This window comes from Lithobates pipiens, unplaced genomic scaffold (assembly GCF_037356315.1).
Source record: "Lithobates pipiens isolate NorthernLeopardFrog02 unplaced genomic scaffold, aLitPip1_a1.2 Scaffold_8, whole genome shotgun sequence".
Lineage (NCBI taxonomy): Eukaryota > Metazoa > Chordata > Amphibia > Anura > Ranidae > Lithobates > Lithobates pipiens.
In genome coordinates this window covers 84,438,934-84,457,756 of record NW_027507903.1, presented here as the reverse complement: position 1 = coordinate 84,457,756, position 18,823 = coordinate 84,438,934, and the positions used below count along the sequence as shown (strand labels likewise).

The 18,823-nt window shown below is 48.3% G+C and overlaps 1 protein-coding gene across 2 annotated transcripts in view; it reads right to left on the bottom strand.

Annotated features, from left to right (window-relative positions):
• Nucleotides 1-18,823, bottom strand: part of LOC143963466 (gamma-tubulin complex component 4-like) — a 185,296-nt gene that overhangs the window by 63,896 nt on the left and 102,577 nt on the right. For both annotated transcript variants that reach the window (XM_077473099.1, XM_077473100.1), the window contains exon 14: nt 2,476-2,616. In XM_077473099.1, coding sequence (XP_077329225.1) covers nt 2,476-2,616 — 141 coding nt within the window. The remainder of the gene's footprint in view (nt 1-2,475; nt 2,617-18,823) is intronic.

Sequence of the window (18,823 nt, the reverse complement as noted above, 5' to 3'; positions counted from 1 at the left end):
TTATGCTGGAATACTGCCCTGCGACCCAGTCTCTGAAGGGAGGGGATCATGCTCTGCTTCAGTATGTCACAATACGTGTTGGCATTCATGGTACAGTTCAATGAACTGTAGCTCCCCAGTGGTGACAGCAATCATGCAGCCCCAGACTATGACACTCCCACCACCATGCTTGACTGTAGACAAGACACACTTGTCTTTTTACTCCTCACCTGGTTGCCGCCACACATGCTTGACACCATCTGAACCAAATAAATTTATCTTGGTCTCATCAGACCACAGGGCATGGTTCCATTAATCCATTTCCTTAGTCTGCTTGTCTTCATCATCTTTAGAAGAGGCTTCCTTCTAGGACAGCCATGCAGACCAATTTGATGCAGTGTGCAGAATATGGTCTAAGCACCGACAGGCTGACCCCCCACCCCTTCAACCTCTGCAGCAATGCTGGCAGCACTCATGTGTATTTCCCCAAGACAACCTCTGGATAGGACACTGAGCACGTGCACTCAACTTCTTTGGTCGACCATGGCGAGGCCTGTTCCGAGTGGAATCTGTCCTGTTAAACTGCTGTATGGTCTTGGCCACCATGCTGCAACTGAGTTTCACGATCTTAATCTTCTCAGAGCCTAGGCCATCTTTATGTAGAGCGACAACTTATTTTTTTTTTCAGATCCTCAGTTCTTTGCCATGAGGTGCCATGTTGAAGTTCCAGTGACCAGTATAAAAGAATGAGAGCGATAACACCAAATTTAACACACCTGCTCCCCATTCACACCTGAGACCTTGTAACACTAACGAGTTACCGTATTTATCGGCGTATAACATGTACTTTTTTCCCCCTAAAATCAGGGGTGCGCGTTATACGCCCATCCCCCGCTGTTGCTAGGGCTTTCTGCCGCTATCTGCAGCTTCCTGTGTATTTTCGGCTGCACTCGGCCGTTCTCGGGGGCTTTCGGAAAGCCGAAAGCCGCCGAGAGCGGCCGAGTGTGGGTGAAAATAGCCAAGAACGGCCGAAAATACCCAAAAGCCGCTGAGAACGGCCGAGAACTACCGGCGCCATTTTTAAACGGCATAGGACTGACAAGGCTGCAAATGCAAGGCTGCATACGACTGACAAGGCTACAAATGCAAGGCTGCATACGACTGGCAAGGCTGCAAATACAAGGCTGCATACGACTGACAAGGCTACAAATGCAAGGCTGCATACGACTGGCAAGGCTGAAAATACAAGGCTGCATACGACTGGCAAGGCTGCAAATGCAAGGCTGCATACGACTGACAAGGCTGCAAATGCATGGCTGCAAATGACTGACAAGGCTGCAAACGACACTGACAAGGCTGCAAATGACACTGACAAGGCTGCATTGATGGCCATTTAAATGTACGTTTTTTTTTTTCTTAAACTTCCCTCCTAAAAGTTTTTTTTCTTTTAAATTCCCTCCTAAACTTGGGGTGCGTGTTATACGCCCGGTGTGTGTTATACGCTAATGAACACAGTACATAACGACCCTAAATATTGTCTGCTGGGGCTAGTGGAGCAAATGGCAATCCTTAGAACTAGGAAAATACTCATATATCCCTATTGCTGTATTATGCACGCAAGGCCATCACGATGAACTGGAAACAATCATCTACCCCTCTGTCAGGTTCTGGAAAAACCTGGTGAATGCTAGTTTACCTCTTTATAGAGCCACCTACTCGGGCAGGGGTTGCCCACGCATCTTTGAAAAGGTGTGGACCTGTTGGTTAGAAGATAGTACTACAGCAGCTGATGCAGTAACCAACCCTTAGACTGATATTATGGATATAGTATGATGATATGCTAATCCAAGTATTCTTGTGTCATAAGATCCTGCCAATATACTATTGAGCACAGTTCTCCTGCACTGAACCTTTCCTCTCATTGGGTATGGATAAGTAAGATTGTATTTGTTGTTGGTCTGCCCTGTTGCAGTCTGTTGCAGCTTCAGAGGCAGTATGTTCTAGTTATATGATGTGCCTGGTTGTGGTCTGCTACTGCATCAGAGATCTGCCCCTGCGTGGGCAATGTTTGGCCCCTGTGTGGGTAATTCTGTATGCCAACTAAAAACTCAATAAAAAAAGATTTTGCAAAATACGGTACATAACACTGGGGAGGGAAAATGACTAATTTGGCCCAATGCGGACATTTTCACTTAGGTGTCTACTCACTTTTGTTGCCAGCAGTTTAGACATTAATAGCTGTGTTGAGTTATTTTGAGGGAACAGCAAATTTACATTATACAAGCTGTACACATAAAAAGATATAATACAATGTGAGATACTAATTACACATACATATATATAAAAAAAAAAAAAAGGAAAAGGGTATTTTTTTTTATATATATAAAGATTTTAGTATGCTACTCTTGCTACTCTTTTTTGTACTTGTAACTCTTTATACACATCATATGCATATTATCCGTCTCCAATTAAACAGCAGCATTTCAGCCATTATACCTGTTTGGTTTGAACTTTTCCTTTTGATGAACTGGGCTCTTCGCCCTCTTCTCTATAACATGCTCTGCAATGGCAGCTCTCACTTTTTCTGTGTAATCCAGAATTTTCTTTCCTCTGTCCGGCAACCGGGCAATTAAATTCCTGCAGAAAGGAAGATTAAATAATTTACAACATAAACGATCAACTGCTATGAAGGTTTCTAGCTGTTTTCATACCAGATTTGTTAGTCTTCATATATCTGTTCAGATTCCCAATTTTGAAAATCTACTTTCACTAAACAGTTACCTTTTGTGTTGTTTTCTAATGCAGACTTTGTGTTTTTCTCGGAGGCTGGGTTCACACTGCAGCATGCAGAGGCTCACAGAAGGAGTCCGGTGTGTCTCCATTCACCATTTCAGGTCTGATTTCAGCCAGAATGTTTGGCTGAATTCGGACCTGAAACGGACCAAAAGACGCACAGGGCTGCAGAGATGTGTGAACCGGCTTCATTGAGAGCCGGTCATAATCTCACACTATGTGAATTGGATGTGGGGAAAACCGCATCCAATTCGCACTGGTGTGAACCCAATCTCAGATTTTAACAGAAAAAATAAATTCTTCAAATAATTCATTATTAGTTTAATCTGACCACTTTAAATGCACCTTGTTGATTTTGCGGCCACATGGAAAAAAGATGTTATGGCCACATGAGACTGAAATTGAATTATTTGGCCTCAATACCAAACTATATGTCTGGGTGAAAACCAATACAGCTCACTATCCAAATAACACCATTCCTACAGTAAAGCATGGAGGTGGTAATATCCTGTTATGGGGTGTGTCTCTGCAGCAGGGACTTGAGCACTTGTCAGGATAGAAGGAAAAATACCATTAAATTCTTGAAGATCACTGCTGCCCTTTGCCAGAAAAGTTGTCAATGGGAAGAAGGCTTCCAACATAAAAATGACCCAAAGCACTAGGGGTGCAACAGATCACAAAACCCACAGATCGTATCGTTCCTCGGATTGGAGTTACGGATCGGATAATAATTTAATTTACAAAAACCTGTGAAAATTCCACCACCATATAGTCCCCACTGTAATATCCACAATCTCCCCCACTGTAATATTGGCTGAGTATGGCAGAGTAATGGCTGGGTATGGCAGAGTAATGGCAGGGCATTGCAGAGTATTAGCAGGGCATGGAGGGATGGCTGCTTCCATCCAATCTCTCCCCTCCACTGTACAGATTAGTACAGCGATGGGAGAGAGGAACCGGCATCATGACATGACGCTGGTTTGTTTACAAGTGATCGCTCCGTCATCACTTGTTTCATTACCATCTTCTTTTCCCCTTCACTAGGTTTCATAGCTCCCCCTTACGTTGTACAATCCACGCCCCCCTTTTTTTCCATCCGCCCTCCCTTCCTTGTTTCTGCCTTGCCCAGCCCAACCTTAGTCCTTAGCTACACCTCCCCCTCGCCAAGCTCCACCTCACGTTCCAGTCACGCCTTATAGTGTAAAATTCCCTATTTAAATCCTTGCCTTCCCACTTTCCTCTGATTGGCCTGATGAAAGAGCGCGGTCGTCCTTCCATCTGGACCCGAACACTCAGGAAACGCGTCGCCAGCAAATGACGTGATAGCTCCGTGTCCTTCTTGCCATAGTATACCAAGCCTCGTTTTGAGACTACACTCTCTGCGTCCACTATAGCCGGCATATTTGAAACATCTACCAGTGGAAACGTTCAGAGATGCAAGAGGACACATGCGGACTGGACTTTAAACAGATGACAGATTGAACCAGATGACCCCTATGATTTTTAATGCTTGTTTTATTTACAGAACATGTGAGTATAAACCTTTTCGTTACTAATAAATTGTGAAAAATGTCCGTGTATCTATACTAATATGGACTGGGTAATGTGTTAGGAATGAAAGGATGTCACATTGTTTGATGGAAATAAAAACAACTTAGAGAGGGCTGAATTTAAAGACACACCGAAAAACAGAAAGTATCAATGCAGCAACTCAAAGTGGTACTCAGTAATTTGTATGGCCCCCACGTGCTTGTATGCATGCCTGACAATGTCGGGGCATGCTCCTAATGAGGTGGCAGATGGTGTCCAAGTATATTTCCTCCCAGATCTGGACAAGGGCATCACTGAGCACCTGAACAGATTGAGGTACAGCCTGGTGGAGTCAGATGGGCCAAAACATAATGTCCCAGTGGTGTTCTATTGGATTTAGGTCAGATGAGCATGGTATCAATTCCTTCATTCTCCAGGAACTGGCTGCATACTCTCACCACATGAGACCGGACATTGTTGTGCACCAGGAGGATCCCAGGAACCACTGCACCAGCGTAGGGTCTGACAATGGGTCCAGGAATTTCATCCCAATACCCAGTGGCAGTCAGGGTGCCACTGTCTAGCCCGTAGAGGTCTGCGAGTCCCTCCATGGATATGCCTCCCCAGGCGGTCATTCTGGACAATGCTACAGGCAGCATAACATTCTCCACAACTTCCCCGGACCCTTTTGCATATGTCACATGTGCTCAGGGTGAACCTGCTCACATCTGTGAAAAGCACAGCGCACTAGTGGCAGACTTGCCAATTTTGGTGTTCAATGGCAATCAAGCTCCACGACGCCAGGCACACACACACACACACACACACGTGTGAGTACACCCCTCATATTTTTGTAAATAATTTATATCTTTTCATGTGACAACACTGAAGAAATTAACCTTTGCTACAAAGTAGTGAGTGTACAGCTTGTATACCAGTGTAAATTTGCTGTACCCTCAAAGCAACTCAGCACACAGCCATTAATGTCTAAATTGCTGGCAACAAAAGTGAGTGCACCACTGAGTGAAAATGTCCAAAAATTGGGACCAATTAGCCATTTTCCCTCTACGGTGTCACATGACTCAGTGTTACAACTTTGTGGAAACAGTTTGGGGATGACCCCTTCCTGTTCCAACATGACTGTGCACCACTGCACAAACAAGGCCTATAAAGACATAGATGATTGATTTTAGGGTGGAGGAACTCGACTGAACTGCACAACCCTGACCCTCAACCGAACAGAACGCCTTAGGGATAAATTAGAGCAGAGACTGCGAACCAGGCCTTCTCATCCAACATCAGTGCTTGACCTCACAAATGTGCTTCTGGAAGAATGGTCAAACATGCCCATATAGACACTCCTAAACCTTGTGGACAGCCCCTACCCAGAAGAGTTGAAGCTTCTATAGTTGCAAAGGGTGGGCCAACTCAATATTGAACCCTATGGACTAAACTGCTGTTCACAAACACTCTCCATCCAACCTCACTGAGCTCGAGCTGGTTTGCAAGGAAGAATGGGCAAGAATTTCAGTCTCTCGATGTGCAAAACTGATAGAGACATACCCCAAGCGACTTGCAGCTGTAATCGCAGCAAAAGGTGGCTCTACAAAGTATTAATGCAAGGGGGCCGAAAAATTTTGCACGCCCCACTTTTCATTTTTTTATTAGTTAAAAAAGTTTCAAAAATCCAATAGATTTCGTTCCACTTCACAATTGTGTCCCACTTGTTGGTGATTCTTCACAAAAAATAAAAATTTTATATCTTTAGGTTTGAAGCCTGAAATGTGGCAAAAGGTTGAAAAGTTCAAGGGGGCCGAATACTTTCGCAAGGCACTGTATGTCCTTTATAGACTTGTATGGATCCTTTTCAGGATTTAATATTAACTGGGACAAATCGGTAATGCTGTTGTGGACCCTGAGGAAGAGGGACATCCGTGCCAGACTTATCAGATGGCCCTGGTTACATACCTAATGCAGGATTATATTGCATCACAATTACAACATTGGCATATTTGGGAGGTAGTGTACGTGGAGGACCCTATACAAAAGATAAGAGCATCTCAATTTAAAAAATATCCTTTAGGTCAACTAATAGTAGCTCACCATTTTCTTAATAAAAAAAAAAAAAAAAAAAAAAGTTCCCTACTTTCTACTTGATTCACAGAGTACGGGAAGCAGTACGAAATATTATTCAACATAACGGATATACGAAATATCTGCCCACATGGGATAATTACTCCCTTTATGAATTAACCACTTGACAATCGGCAAGACGTCATATGACGGCCTTGACTTTGTGGTGGTATCTCTGCATGATGCCTGAGGCTACAGGCATCATTCAGATATCAGCATTTTCAGCCGGTGAATTCCTACACCATAAGAATGATCATAGCGGCTGTTCTGCTGCTTGATCGTTCTTACGGGCAGCAAAAGGGGATACCCCCCCTCCCGCCGGTGCTTCTACCGACTCACTGCAGGGATTGCGGAGTCAAACAGAGGATCCACCGGCCCCAGATGTCCACCATAGAGATTTCCGGCAAACCAGATGGTTGCCGGAGTCTCTATGATCTTCAGAGGCCAGGTGCGATGTTATGACGCCATGCCCGGCCTCTGCATTAAAAAATTTTTTTTCAAAAAATGACGCCGCCTCGGCGGGAAGCCAGGATCGTTTTTTTTATTTTAGGCTTCCCAGCCTAGAGGTGAGATGTGGGGTCTTATTGAGTAGATGCGGCCGTTTCTTCTCTGAATAAGAGTCTTACTTGTCCAGTAGACAATGTTCAGGTGTTTAAAGTGGATGTAAACCCACTCTCATCAATTCTAAACTACTGCCATAGTAGTGATCTATAAGGATATACATACCTCCTGCATGTATCCTTACCCGTCAAATGTCACCCCTTTAGCTGATTGAAACCCAAAAAAAGTCCAGATTCAGTGGGCGGGTCTGTTGTTCAGCGCTCAGTGGGCAGAGTCATGATGTCAGCAGACTCCCCACCCACCTCTACACTCCCCTTGGCCAGAGCGTGCAAGAGAGGCAGAGAGCATTCTGGGTAAAAGCAGAGCACACTCACGGCCCCCTGTCACATCTACACAATGTCCAGTGACAGTGGGGGGATGACTGTCCTCGGTGTCCTCCTTCACCTCCCCCTCATCCCTCTCCACCGTGTGTACACATCCCCCGTGTGTCTTCCTCCTCCTCTGTCCCCCCTCGTCCCCAGAGCCGGCTTCCCTCTCCTCTCCCGCGGGCTGTGAGGGGGGGCATGACGGGAACCTGTCAGAATGGAGAGCGGAGAAATACCGGCCCATTTCTTTTCTAAATAGGACACAGAGCGTTCGTTACCGATCGCTCTGTGTCCTGTGTGTTACTCTGCTTCAGTGTATGAATGGAGAGGAGCTGCTGTCTCCCCCTCCATTCAATTTCAATGCAGAGAAAGGGACTGGGGAATCTGTGTGCAATGCATACCGTGTTTCCCCGAAAGTAAGACAGTGTCTTACTTTCTTTTTATCCCCAAAAGCCCCACTATGTCTTACTTTCGGGGTATGTCTTATATTGGAAAAAAATTGTCGAATTTTTTGTTTTAACCATAAAATTAACATTTATTAACAACCTGAACAGTATTGTATTCACCACAAAACAGTTTTATAAAAGGAAGTGCCAAGAATGTCTTGTTACAACATTGCATAACATGTAAAACAATGAAAAATGGTAAGAACTAACAGTGGAATACTGGAAGATAAAACAGATTTATGTGTGATCCAGTACCACCTGCTGTATTTAATCCAGTGTGACACCTGCTGATACCCACTGGGTTACATACAGCAGATGATACCCCAGTATGCCAGTGTGTATGTTTTACTGATGTATGATTAATACTGTGTGCATTACCGTATTTTAAGCAGGAGGCGGCAGTGACAAGTGCAGGGGACGGCGCGGTGACGTATGGAGAGGGGGACGGCTCAGGCGTGGGCAGGAGGCGCCGCTCATTAAGATCAGAGGGAAATGGCAGACGCGGCGACGTATGGAGAGGGGGGCGGTGCGGACGTGGGCAGGAGGCGGCGCGCAGCTAGATGAGAGGGAGGCGGCAATACCCCCGTGTTTCCCCGAAAGTAAGACATATGTCTTACTTTCGGGGTACGGCTTATATTAGCCGACCCCTCTGAAACTCCCGATACGTCTTACAATCGGGGGTGTCTTACTATCGGGGAAACAGGGTAGTAGTCCATTATGCTTTACCTTTGCAGGGAATGAAAGAGGAAGTAAACTCATCAGGGTTTACTTCCTCTTTAAAGTGGATGTCATAATGTAGAGAATAATATTTCCTATCATTTGAGCCCAGTCTTGCCACACAGATTTAATCCAGCTCTGAGCAATCGTCTTTTATTATTCAGTTAGAGAAATCTTGACAAAGTCTCTAAAACTTTGTCAAAATCTCCCCCTTGCTGTGAGTGACATGTTATTTACATATCTCATGCACTAGCCTGAGACAGGCACATCCTGTGTAACAAATTCACAATTCACATCCCACTCCCCTCCAGCTCTCCCAGGATTGGCTGCCTTTACTGTGTTTTTCACTGGATGTTTCTCATTGTGGGATGTGAACAGCGAGAAGAATAATCACAGACAAGTGATTTAGGGGAGCTGTATGTAGTCAGAGCTGGGTAGAGTAGAACATCCAGTGATCTGATGATTGTTATAGTGCAGTGTATGAGGTCACCTGATCACAGTTGCAACATTCCTTTCCATCACCAGGATTTGTTATGTGGGGGAGGGGTGGATTTCTAACTTTTTATAATTACACCCATAAGGCTGGGTTCACACTGCTGCGGGGGGAGATCCGGATGTGATTCGCACCGCACTGCAGTGCAAATCACATCCGATCTCCATAGCGATGCGAGTTCAGCCATACAGATAGTATGGCTGAATTTGCATCGCTCCCGCAGCAAACTCGCACGGGACCCTTTTTTTGGTCCGCAGCAGAATCGGATCACATGGGTGTTCACAGCATGCGATCCGATTCCTGTGCGAGTGTGCAGATCGCACTGCGATATGCGGACGGATCTGGGGGTGTCATTAACATTTCATTGACACTCCCAGCCGTTCGCATAGGGCAGTGTGAACTGCCGGCGGGAGGCATGCGATGCGGGAAAACGTTGCGGATTCGCAGCGTTCCCGCATCGCTGTGGTGTGAACCCGGCCTTAAAGAGGAAGTAAACCCTGATGAGTTTACTTCCTTTTTCATTCCCTGCAAAGGCAAAGCATAATGGACTACTACGCATTGCATAGTAGTCCATTATGTGTCACCGCTGTCCCCTGTAGTCCAGTGCGTCCATCTTCTCGTGGGTCTCGCTGCTCCGCCGCAATTACGTCACTCTTGCGCATTCCTTAATCTAGGCTTACCTGTAGGTCAAAGTGTGTTGTAAGGGTTTACAACCACTTTAAGGATCCAGCAGATAAGAGACTGGCTTAAAGCCTCATTTTCCATGGCTAGTGCAGTTGCACAGCCTGCTGTAGCAGCAATCTGCTTCTGTCAATCTCTTAATGACAAGGTAAAACAAATCATCAAAGGGGAAAAATTTGGCAGAATTGCCCAGGGCTTTTTGTTTTGCTGTTGACGTTATTAAAGATTCTATTCATCAGGCGTCTCGCCTTGCCCTTCTGTTCATTCACATGCGCAGGATTTTGTGGCTTAAGCATTGGTCAGCAGAGTTGCCTTGTAAGAAGCTGCTGACTGGTTTTCCCTTTCATGGGGAACAATTATTTGGGGATGACTTGGATAAATATATTCAAAAGATATCTGGTGGAAAAAGTACCCTTCTACCAGTAAAAAGGAAGAGTAAGCGTTTTTCTTTCAAACGTTCTGCCTCTCCATCACCAGGGGTAACAGCCTCCAGACAGTTACAATGGCCTCTCCGCAGTCAACTCCAAGAGGTAGCCTCAGAACCAAGGCAGGGCCAGAAGGAGCCCTGGGGACATGGGCGTCCGCAGCAGGGGGCAAGGGGGGTCAAGTGCCCCCCCCCCTGGAATCCCCAAGGTGTCATGCTGCATTTTTTTTTCACTTTTTTTTTGGCTGCATCCTCCGCCTGTTCTTTTTGGCTCCCCCCAGCACTCTCCACTCCCCACCCCTGTACTCTCCACTCCCCCTGCATTCTGCCCCCACCCATGTGCTCTCCAACCCTACCAGTGCTCTCCACACCCCATAGTGCTCTCCAGTCCCCAGTGCTTTCCACCCCTGTTCTTTATGGCCCCCACTGGTGCTCTCCACTCCCCCCTGCTCTTTGTTCCCCCCAGTACTCTCCAGCCCCCGTGCTCTCCACCCCTGTTTTTCTGTTCCCCAGTGCTCTTCACCGCACCACACTCTCCTGCCCCCCGTGCTCTCCTCCACCACCACAATCTCCTGCCCCCCCCACAGTTTTCTCCTCCCCTGTTCTTGTTGCCCCCCTGCTCTCCAGCTCTCCCCATCCTTCTCCAGCTACCATCCCAGTGCTCTCCCCCCCTCAGTGATCTTCTCCCCTGTTCCCCCCCAGTGCTCTTCCCCCCTGTCCCCCCCAGTGCTCTTCCCCCCTGTTCCCCCCCAGTGCATTCCCCCCTGGTCCCCCCCCTGTTCCCTCCCAGTGCTCTTCACTCCCCCCAGTGCTCCCCCCACAGTGCTCTCCCCCTGTTCCCCCCCCAGTGCTCTTCCCCCCTGTTCCCCCCCAGTGCTCTCCCCCCCTGTTCCCTCCCAGTGCTCTTCGCTCCCCCCAGTCCTCTCCCCTCCGTGCTCTCCCCCCAGTGCTCTCCACTCCCTCCAGTGCTCTCCCACCCTGTTCTCCCCCCCAGTGCCCTCCACTCCCCCCAGTGCTCTCCACTCTCCCCAGTGCTCCCCCCATGCTTCCCCCGTGCTCTCCCCCCTGTTCTTTCCCCCCCAAGTGCTCTTCAGCTCTCCCCATCACTCTCCAGCCCCCACCCCAGTGCTCTCCAGCCCCCCATTCTCCCCACCCCTGTCTTTTCTGCCCCCTGGTGCTCTCCAGCCCCCCCCCCCCCCACTGCTCTCTACCCCTGCATTTTGCCCCCACCCATGTGCTCTCCAACCCTACCAGTGCTCTCCACCCCCATAGTGCTCTCCAGTCCCCCTGTTCTTTCTGGCCCCCACTGGTGCTCTCCACTCCCCCCTGCTCTTTGTACCCCCCCAGTACTCTCCAGCCCCCGTGCTCTCCACCCCTGTTTTTCTGCCCCCCAGTGCTCTTCACCGCCCCACACGGTAGTAGGTAAGATGCACACACGGTCAGTGAAACAGGTGTGCCAGCAATCGAGTCTGTCCCAAAGACTCAATATAAAAAAGCAGAAAATGGATTGCTGCACAAACAAAAGTACATTTATTGATAAAATTTACATCACATCAGGTATAATATATATATAATATAAGCCCTATGTGATTTCATATCTATATATAATACACTCTTCATCAAATATGCTTTAAAATGTATGGTTTTGCCTTTCATGAACAAGAAAATAATGACTTTATTCTGTTGGACTGGTATAATAATGCTGTTGGGCTGGTATGAAATTTTTTCCAGGGCTGGTTTTTGAAAGCATGGGCGTCCGCAAGGTTACTCAGGTGGCTGGGTACCATGCCCATATAGCCTAGAGAATGTACATCTCTTTACATTGCAATACATCTGTTGTTGCCATATTTTTATCTTGATGAAAACAGTCTATACAGTGACAGTATGAGATCAAAATATGGCCACAACAGATGTATTGCAATGTAAAAAGATGTACATTCTCTAGGCTATATGGGCCTGGAACACAGCCGCCAGAGTAACTTCCAATACAAAGTGAAGATGAATTAGGCCGCGTACACACGCGCGGACTGTTTGCCCAACCTTGTTCGTCAAACAGTTTCGGCAAACAGTCCGCTCAAAATTTGCATGAGCGGACTTGCCCACACACGAGCGGACTGTTTGACGAACAATGTTGGGCAAACAGTTCGCTCAACTTTTGAAATGAACGGACTCGCCCACGTAAGGAGGAGGCAAATCCGCCCATTTCGAGCGCGTGTACAGGTAGGCGGGGCCCGCGAAGGAGACGTCGCGGGCTCCGCCGCCTGGAATGGGCTTAAAGGGGAACCCCAACGCCGAAAAAAATCGGCGTGGGGGTTCCCCCAAAGTCCACACCAGACCCTTGTCCGAGCACGCTACCCGGCCGGCCAGGAAAGGGGGGCGAGCGAGCGCGCCCCCCCTCCTGAGCCGTACCAGGCCGTGTGCCCTCAACATGGGGGGGTGCCTTGGGGAAGGGGGGGCCGCGCGGCCCCCCCACCCCAAAGCACCTTGTCCCCATGTTGATGAGGACAAGGGCCTCTTCCCGACAACCCTGGCCGTTGGTTGTCGGGGTCTGCGGGCGGGGGGCTTATCGGAATCCGGGAGCCCCCTTTAAGAAGGGGGCCCCCGGATACCGGCCCCCCACCCTATGTGAATGAGTATGGGGTACAATGTACCCCTACCCATTCACCTGTGAAATAAAGTACAAAAAAAAACACAACACAGGGAAAAAATATTTTATTGCACAGCTCCGGGGGTCTTCCGTCTTCGGGGGTCTTCTCGCCGGACTCCTCCGCTATCTGTGTGTAGCTCTTTTACTAGCGGAGGAGTCCGGCTTTCTTCCTCCCCGCCGCCGGCCTCTTCTCCCGACTTCGGGGGTCTTGTCCCCCTCTTCGGTTCTTCTGCCGGGCCACCGCGCCTTCTTGTAGCTCTTTTACAGGCGGTGGCCCGGTCTTCTGTCGTCGCCGCCGCCGCCGCCGCCTTCCGTTCTTGTTCTTCTTCTTCTCCTGGAGATGTTGACTCGACGAGCTCTCCGGCCGGAATGCCAGAGCCGCGCTGTGCGGTCACTTATATAGTGACAATGGGGCGGTGTCACATGGTATATGTCACATGGGTTGGTCACATGGTGACCCCGCCCCCTTACGATGTCATAGTCCCCATGTGACATCAACCCATGTGACCAACCCATGTGACATATACCATGTGACACCGCCCCATTGTCACTATATAAGTGACCGCACAGCGCGGCTCTGGCATTCCGGCCGGAGAGCTCGTCGAGTCAACATCTCCAGGAGAAGAAGAAGAAGAAGAAGAAGAAGAACAAGAACGGAAGGCGGCGGCGGCGGCGGCGACGACAGAAGACCGGGCCACCGCCTGTAAAAGAGCTACAAGAAGGCGCGGTGGCCCGGCAGAAGAAACGAAGAGGGGGACAAGACCCCCGAAGTCGGGAGAAGAGGCCGGCGGCGGGGAGGAAGAAAGCCGGACTCCTCCGCTAGTAAAAGAGCTACACACAGATAGCGGAGGAGTCCGGCGAGAAGACCCCCGAAGACGGAAGACCCCCGGAGCTGTGCAATAAAATATTTTTTCCCTGTGTTGTGTTTTTTTTTGTACTTTATTTCACAGGTGAATGGGTAGGGGTACATTGTACCCCATACTCATTCACATAGGGTGGGGGGCCGGTATCCGGGGGCCCCCTTCTTAAAGGGGGCTCCCGGATTCCGATAAGCCCCCCGCCCGCAGACCCCGACAACCAACGGCCAGGGTTGTCGGGAAGAGGCCCTTGTCCTCATCAACATGGGGACAAGGTGCTTTGGGGTGGGGGGGCCGCGCGGCCCCCCCTTCCCCAAGGCACCCCCCCATGTTGAGGGCACGCGGCCTGGTACGGCTCAGGAGGGGGGGCGCGCTCGCTCGCCCCCCTTTCCTGGCCGGCCGGGTAGCGTGCTCGGACAAGGGTCTGGTGTGGACTTTGGGGGAACCCCCACGCCGATTTTTTTCGGCGTTGGGGTTCCCCTTTAAGCCCATTCCAGGCGGCGGAGCCCGCGACGTCTCCTTCGCGGGCCCCGCCTACCTGTACACGCGCTCGAAATGGGCGGACTTTCCGAGCGGGAACAGTCCGCTCATTTCGAAAGTACAGCGGACAGGCCCACACACGGGCGGACTGTTCGCTCAAACACAGTTTCAGTGGACAGTTTTTCGGAATTTCCGAAAGACTTTGTCCGTCCAACTGTCCGCTGAAACTGTCCGCTGAAAGCCCACACACGAGCGGACTGTCCGCCCAAACACTGTTCAGCGGACAAGGTTGGGCGAACAGTCCGCCCGTGTGTACGCGGCCTTATTTGTTATATAACACATATGTATTTCCAGTGGAAAGATTTTCATGAGATTGTCGAAAAGGGGCGGAGCATGAGCGGCTTTTAAAATGGTGCCCCCCCTTGGAAAAAGTTCTGCGGATGCCCATGCCTGGGGACAAAAGTCTACAAAGCAGAGTCCCAAGGCCTCCTTATGAAGAGGCGCCCCTGCTCGATCAAGGGGGGGGGGGGGGGCTCAGGCAGTTCTCAGAAGTCTGGCAGGGGGAAATCCAGGAAAAATGGGTCATCTCCACAGTGTTTCTGGGGGTACAAACTAGAGTTTCGGGAGTTTACACCATCTCGCTTTCTAAGATCGAGCTTTCCCAAAGACCCGATAAAAAGAAAGTCCTTTTTTCTGGCAGTAGACTGACTGACTCTCTCAGGTGGTCATCATTGAGACTCCCTTAAGAGAACAGAGATTGGGGTTTTATTCAAACCTCTTTACAGTGCCAAAGCCAAATGGAAGTGTCAGACCCATTTTAGATCTCAAGGGTTCGAACCAATTCCTAAACTTTTGTTAGTTTCACATGGAAACAATTCGCTCAGTGGTATCCACCCTTCGGGGGGTTAATAGGAAATCAAGGACGCATATTTCCATGTTAGAATTTTTCCCGCTCAATGATTCCTGCGATTCGCAGTAGATCAGCGCCATTTTCAGTTTGTGGCCTTGCCCTTTGGGTTGGCTACCGCACCTCAAGTGTTTACAAAAGGTCCTGGCTCCGCCTTTGGCAAGATTGAGAGCCCAGGGTATAACAGTGGTAGCGTACCTGGACGATCTGTTACAGATAGATCAGTCTGTGGCAGGGCTGGACCAGCATGTGATAAGCACGGTCAGATATCTGGAACATTTAGGTTGGGTTCTCAACCTAGAAAAATCATCCTTATGACCAGTAAAAGATTGGAGTACTTGGATTTAGTTATAGATACTATCCACAAGAAAATGTTCTTACCCCAGGCAAAGGTTTGCGCCATAAGGGATCTGGTACTCTTGGTCAGGACAAAGTAGAGACCTTCCGTCCGCCTTTGCATGAGATTGTCAGGGGAAAAATGGTAGCCTCATTCGAGGTGGTTCCCTATGCTCAATTTCATTCAAAGGTTCTGGCTGCCTGGAGCAGGAAAAGCCAGGATTTGGATTGTCCAATATGTTTGACTCCAAGTGTTCGTCAAAGTCTCAATTGGTGGTTGTCAGCCAAAAATGTACAGAAAGGGAAGGCTTTCATACCCTTCACTTGGAAGATAGTGACTACCGATGCCAGCCACTTGGGCTGGGGAGCAGTCTTGGAGAAAGACACTGCCCATGAGAAATAGGCGGATTCCAAAAAGCTCCTTGCCATCAACATTCTAGAAATTCAGGCGGCACGCCTCACCCTGAACAGACAGCCTACGAAACTGTCCTGTCTGGGTTCAGTCCGACAATGCCACGGCAGTAGCCTATATCTCCCAACAAGGTGGCACCAGGAGCCGTGTTGCCCTGAGAGAGGTAAACCATGATCTTTCTTGGGCAGAAGAACATGTGCCATGCCTATCTGCGGTGTTTATCCCAGGAGTTGAAAATTGGCAGGCGGACTTCGTAAGTCGCCAACAGTTGCTCCCGGGAGAATGGTCCCTGCAACCCTTGTCTTTCGGGCCATATGCTAAAGGTGGGGCACCCCAGACGTAGACCTGTTGGCATCCAGGCTCAACAAAAAGTTGGACAATTTTGTGTCAAGGCCCCACTGACTTGCGGAACAGATGCCTTGTTAACTCCTTGGGATCAGTTTTCTCGGATCTATGCGTTTCCTCCAGTTCGCTTGCTCCCGCGTCTTTTGCACAGATTGAAAGAGGAACGGAAACTTGTGATCCTAGTGGCTCCGGCTTGGCCCAGCAGATCCTGGTATGCAAAAATCGTGAGGATGGCAGTAGGGGGATCCTTGGAGGGGAGAGACGTCTAACCCATACAGTTATTACCGATGCTCTGTCTCTCGTGATGTACTTTCAAGAAACAATTCCATTTTGACTGGAGCAGTGAATTTTTTTTTTTTTAAGCATTGATATTTGCAAAGGAAAACATATTTTAAAATGTTGACAAAAGACATTTCCAATCGGGCCTCTAATAACCTTTGGAGGGGTCTGTGTGCCATTTTTTTTTAAAGAAGCTGGCAATGAAGTGTCACTTGTCAGCAATTTAAATTGTTTGGTTTACGTTGCTTTGTAAATGTCCTACAGTAAGAATGAAAAAGAAATGTGCGCAGCATGCCCCCAAATTGCATGCCAGACTCCTTGAATCTGGTATGGATTTTAAGGGGGTACTTCATGTGGGGAATTAAAAAAAAAAGAAGAAAGAAGGGTGTGAGGTTCCTCAGGAAATCTATATTAGGCTCAAAGGTAGAGTAGTCACCTAGATAATCACTAGAGGTCCCCAGAGTAGTGGTGGGGTGTGACTCTAGGAAGTGTCAGCCTGGCCTATGCCAGTGTGGGGTATCTTTGGGAAGTAGGGGCTCAGATATAAAATAGTATTATTAGGAGTCTGCAGGGGGTTGCCATGAAAGTGTCTGAAAAGCAAGCCACAGCAAAGATGTAGTCTGCAAGGCTCTGTTTAAAAGAGAAATAAGGTTGTTTTTTTTTTTAACCCATCATACTTACCTAGGTGGATGCTGCATCTGTCCCCCAAGGCTTCTCTGCACTGAGAACCGAGCTATCAAACACCGCCAATGGCTTGGTTCTCGCAGATCCCCGAGCAGAGTGCTGCTGCCTGTCATTAGATCTCCACAGCGCTCCTGTGACCCTTAGGAGAAGCCCAGCCAAACAAGCTCAGGCTGGTCTCCTATAAGCTCACATTAGTCTGGGTTAGGAATGTGTGCAGAGTCATGTGTGTTCCCAACCTGCACAGAAATGTGCTGCTCTTAAGCACAATACTTAACGGTACCCCCATGCAACAGCAACTGCGCAGCAATAGGGTGGTTGATTCGAAAACCCAACCACGGTACCACCTGCCTGGAGTTTACATGTTCTCCCTGTCCCTGTTTGGGTTTCCTCCGGGTACTCCAGTTTCCTCCCATACTCCAAAGACATGCTGGTAGATTAATTAGCTCCTGTCTAAATTGGCCCTAGTATGTGTATGTATGAATGTGAGCATAAAGGACCTTTTAGACTAGCGGATCGATCAGACCCTCCATTCTCCTCTACAGAGCGGTGGATGTAAACAGATGTGTGTGCTTTTAGGCTTCGTGTACATGGGACGTTTTTACAACCTCTCCTGAATGATTTAACTTGAGAGATAATAACCCATGTTTAAAAAAGTTTATTGTGCAGCGTTTACATGTTATGTTTAGCAGAGTTTTGCCTCGTTTGCATTTAGAAGATTTTTTTACCTTCAAAATAGCCAAAAATAAAAAACGCCTGTAAACGAGACGCGGCTAAATGCGAGTTATTGCATTTATAAGCGTTTGGCGCATGAAGCTTCTGAACCCATTTTTTTGTGTTCCAAAAAAAAAAGCCTCTAAACTTAACTGCCTAGAAATGAATATAAACAACCCTGTGTACATGTACTGATAAGATAACAGAGGAGAGTTCAGATGCAGTAGAAAAAAAAAATGCCCAACTGCTCCTAAACGTCCATTTACCAGCAGCAGTGTACATGAGGCTTTAAACCCATTGACATTCAATCTGCTAAAAACAGGAGGGATGGGGATCAGATCCCCATCCGCCTGGTGGACAGGATGGCAGTTGGGTGTAAAACAGGTATTCCATTTACATCTGACGGCCCATAGAGGAGAGTGGGCTGTGAGCTATGAATAAGCTCCATGATGGGGCGTGAAAGGCGCTAGCTATTTGTCCCGTTTTCCCTATTTTTATGAGGTGACTGTACTTGGATTTTAATCATTTGCCAATAAAGATGCCTTTTTTGATGTGCGGCCATCCAGGAATTCTTTTTCTCCTCAATCTTGAGCAGAGCCAGCACCTGCGAGATCCAGTAGGGTGAGCACTTTATTGTGGATCTGTGAGGTTGGAGTGGTAATCTGTGTCTATGGGCTGTTTCCGTGTTGCATGAGTGGAACAGACACAGACCAGCCGCAGCAGTGATCAGCACACATATTCCCAGGTGGACTTCAACAGAGCCCTGTGTGGAAAGGGGCCTTCAGGGATCTTAGATTGAAAGCAAAAGCTCATTGAGGGTAGAGACTGATGTGAATGTACAATACAAATAGGAAGCAATGCGTAAATAGATGACACTTTATAAGCAACGGTAATAAATACACTGCATGTTTTTATGCACGCCAAACTGCATTTGGTACAGCACTAAGCGGTTCGCTATGGTGTTAGTTTAAAAAAAAAAAAAGGGTCAGGGACTAACATGCCCCCGAATCGCACATGCGTGGGATATTTGTTTAGCGGTCAAG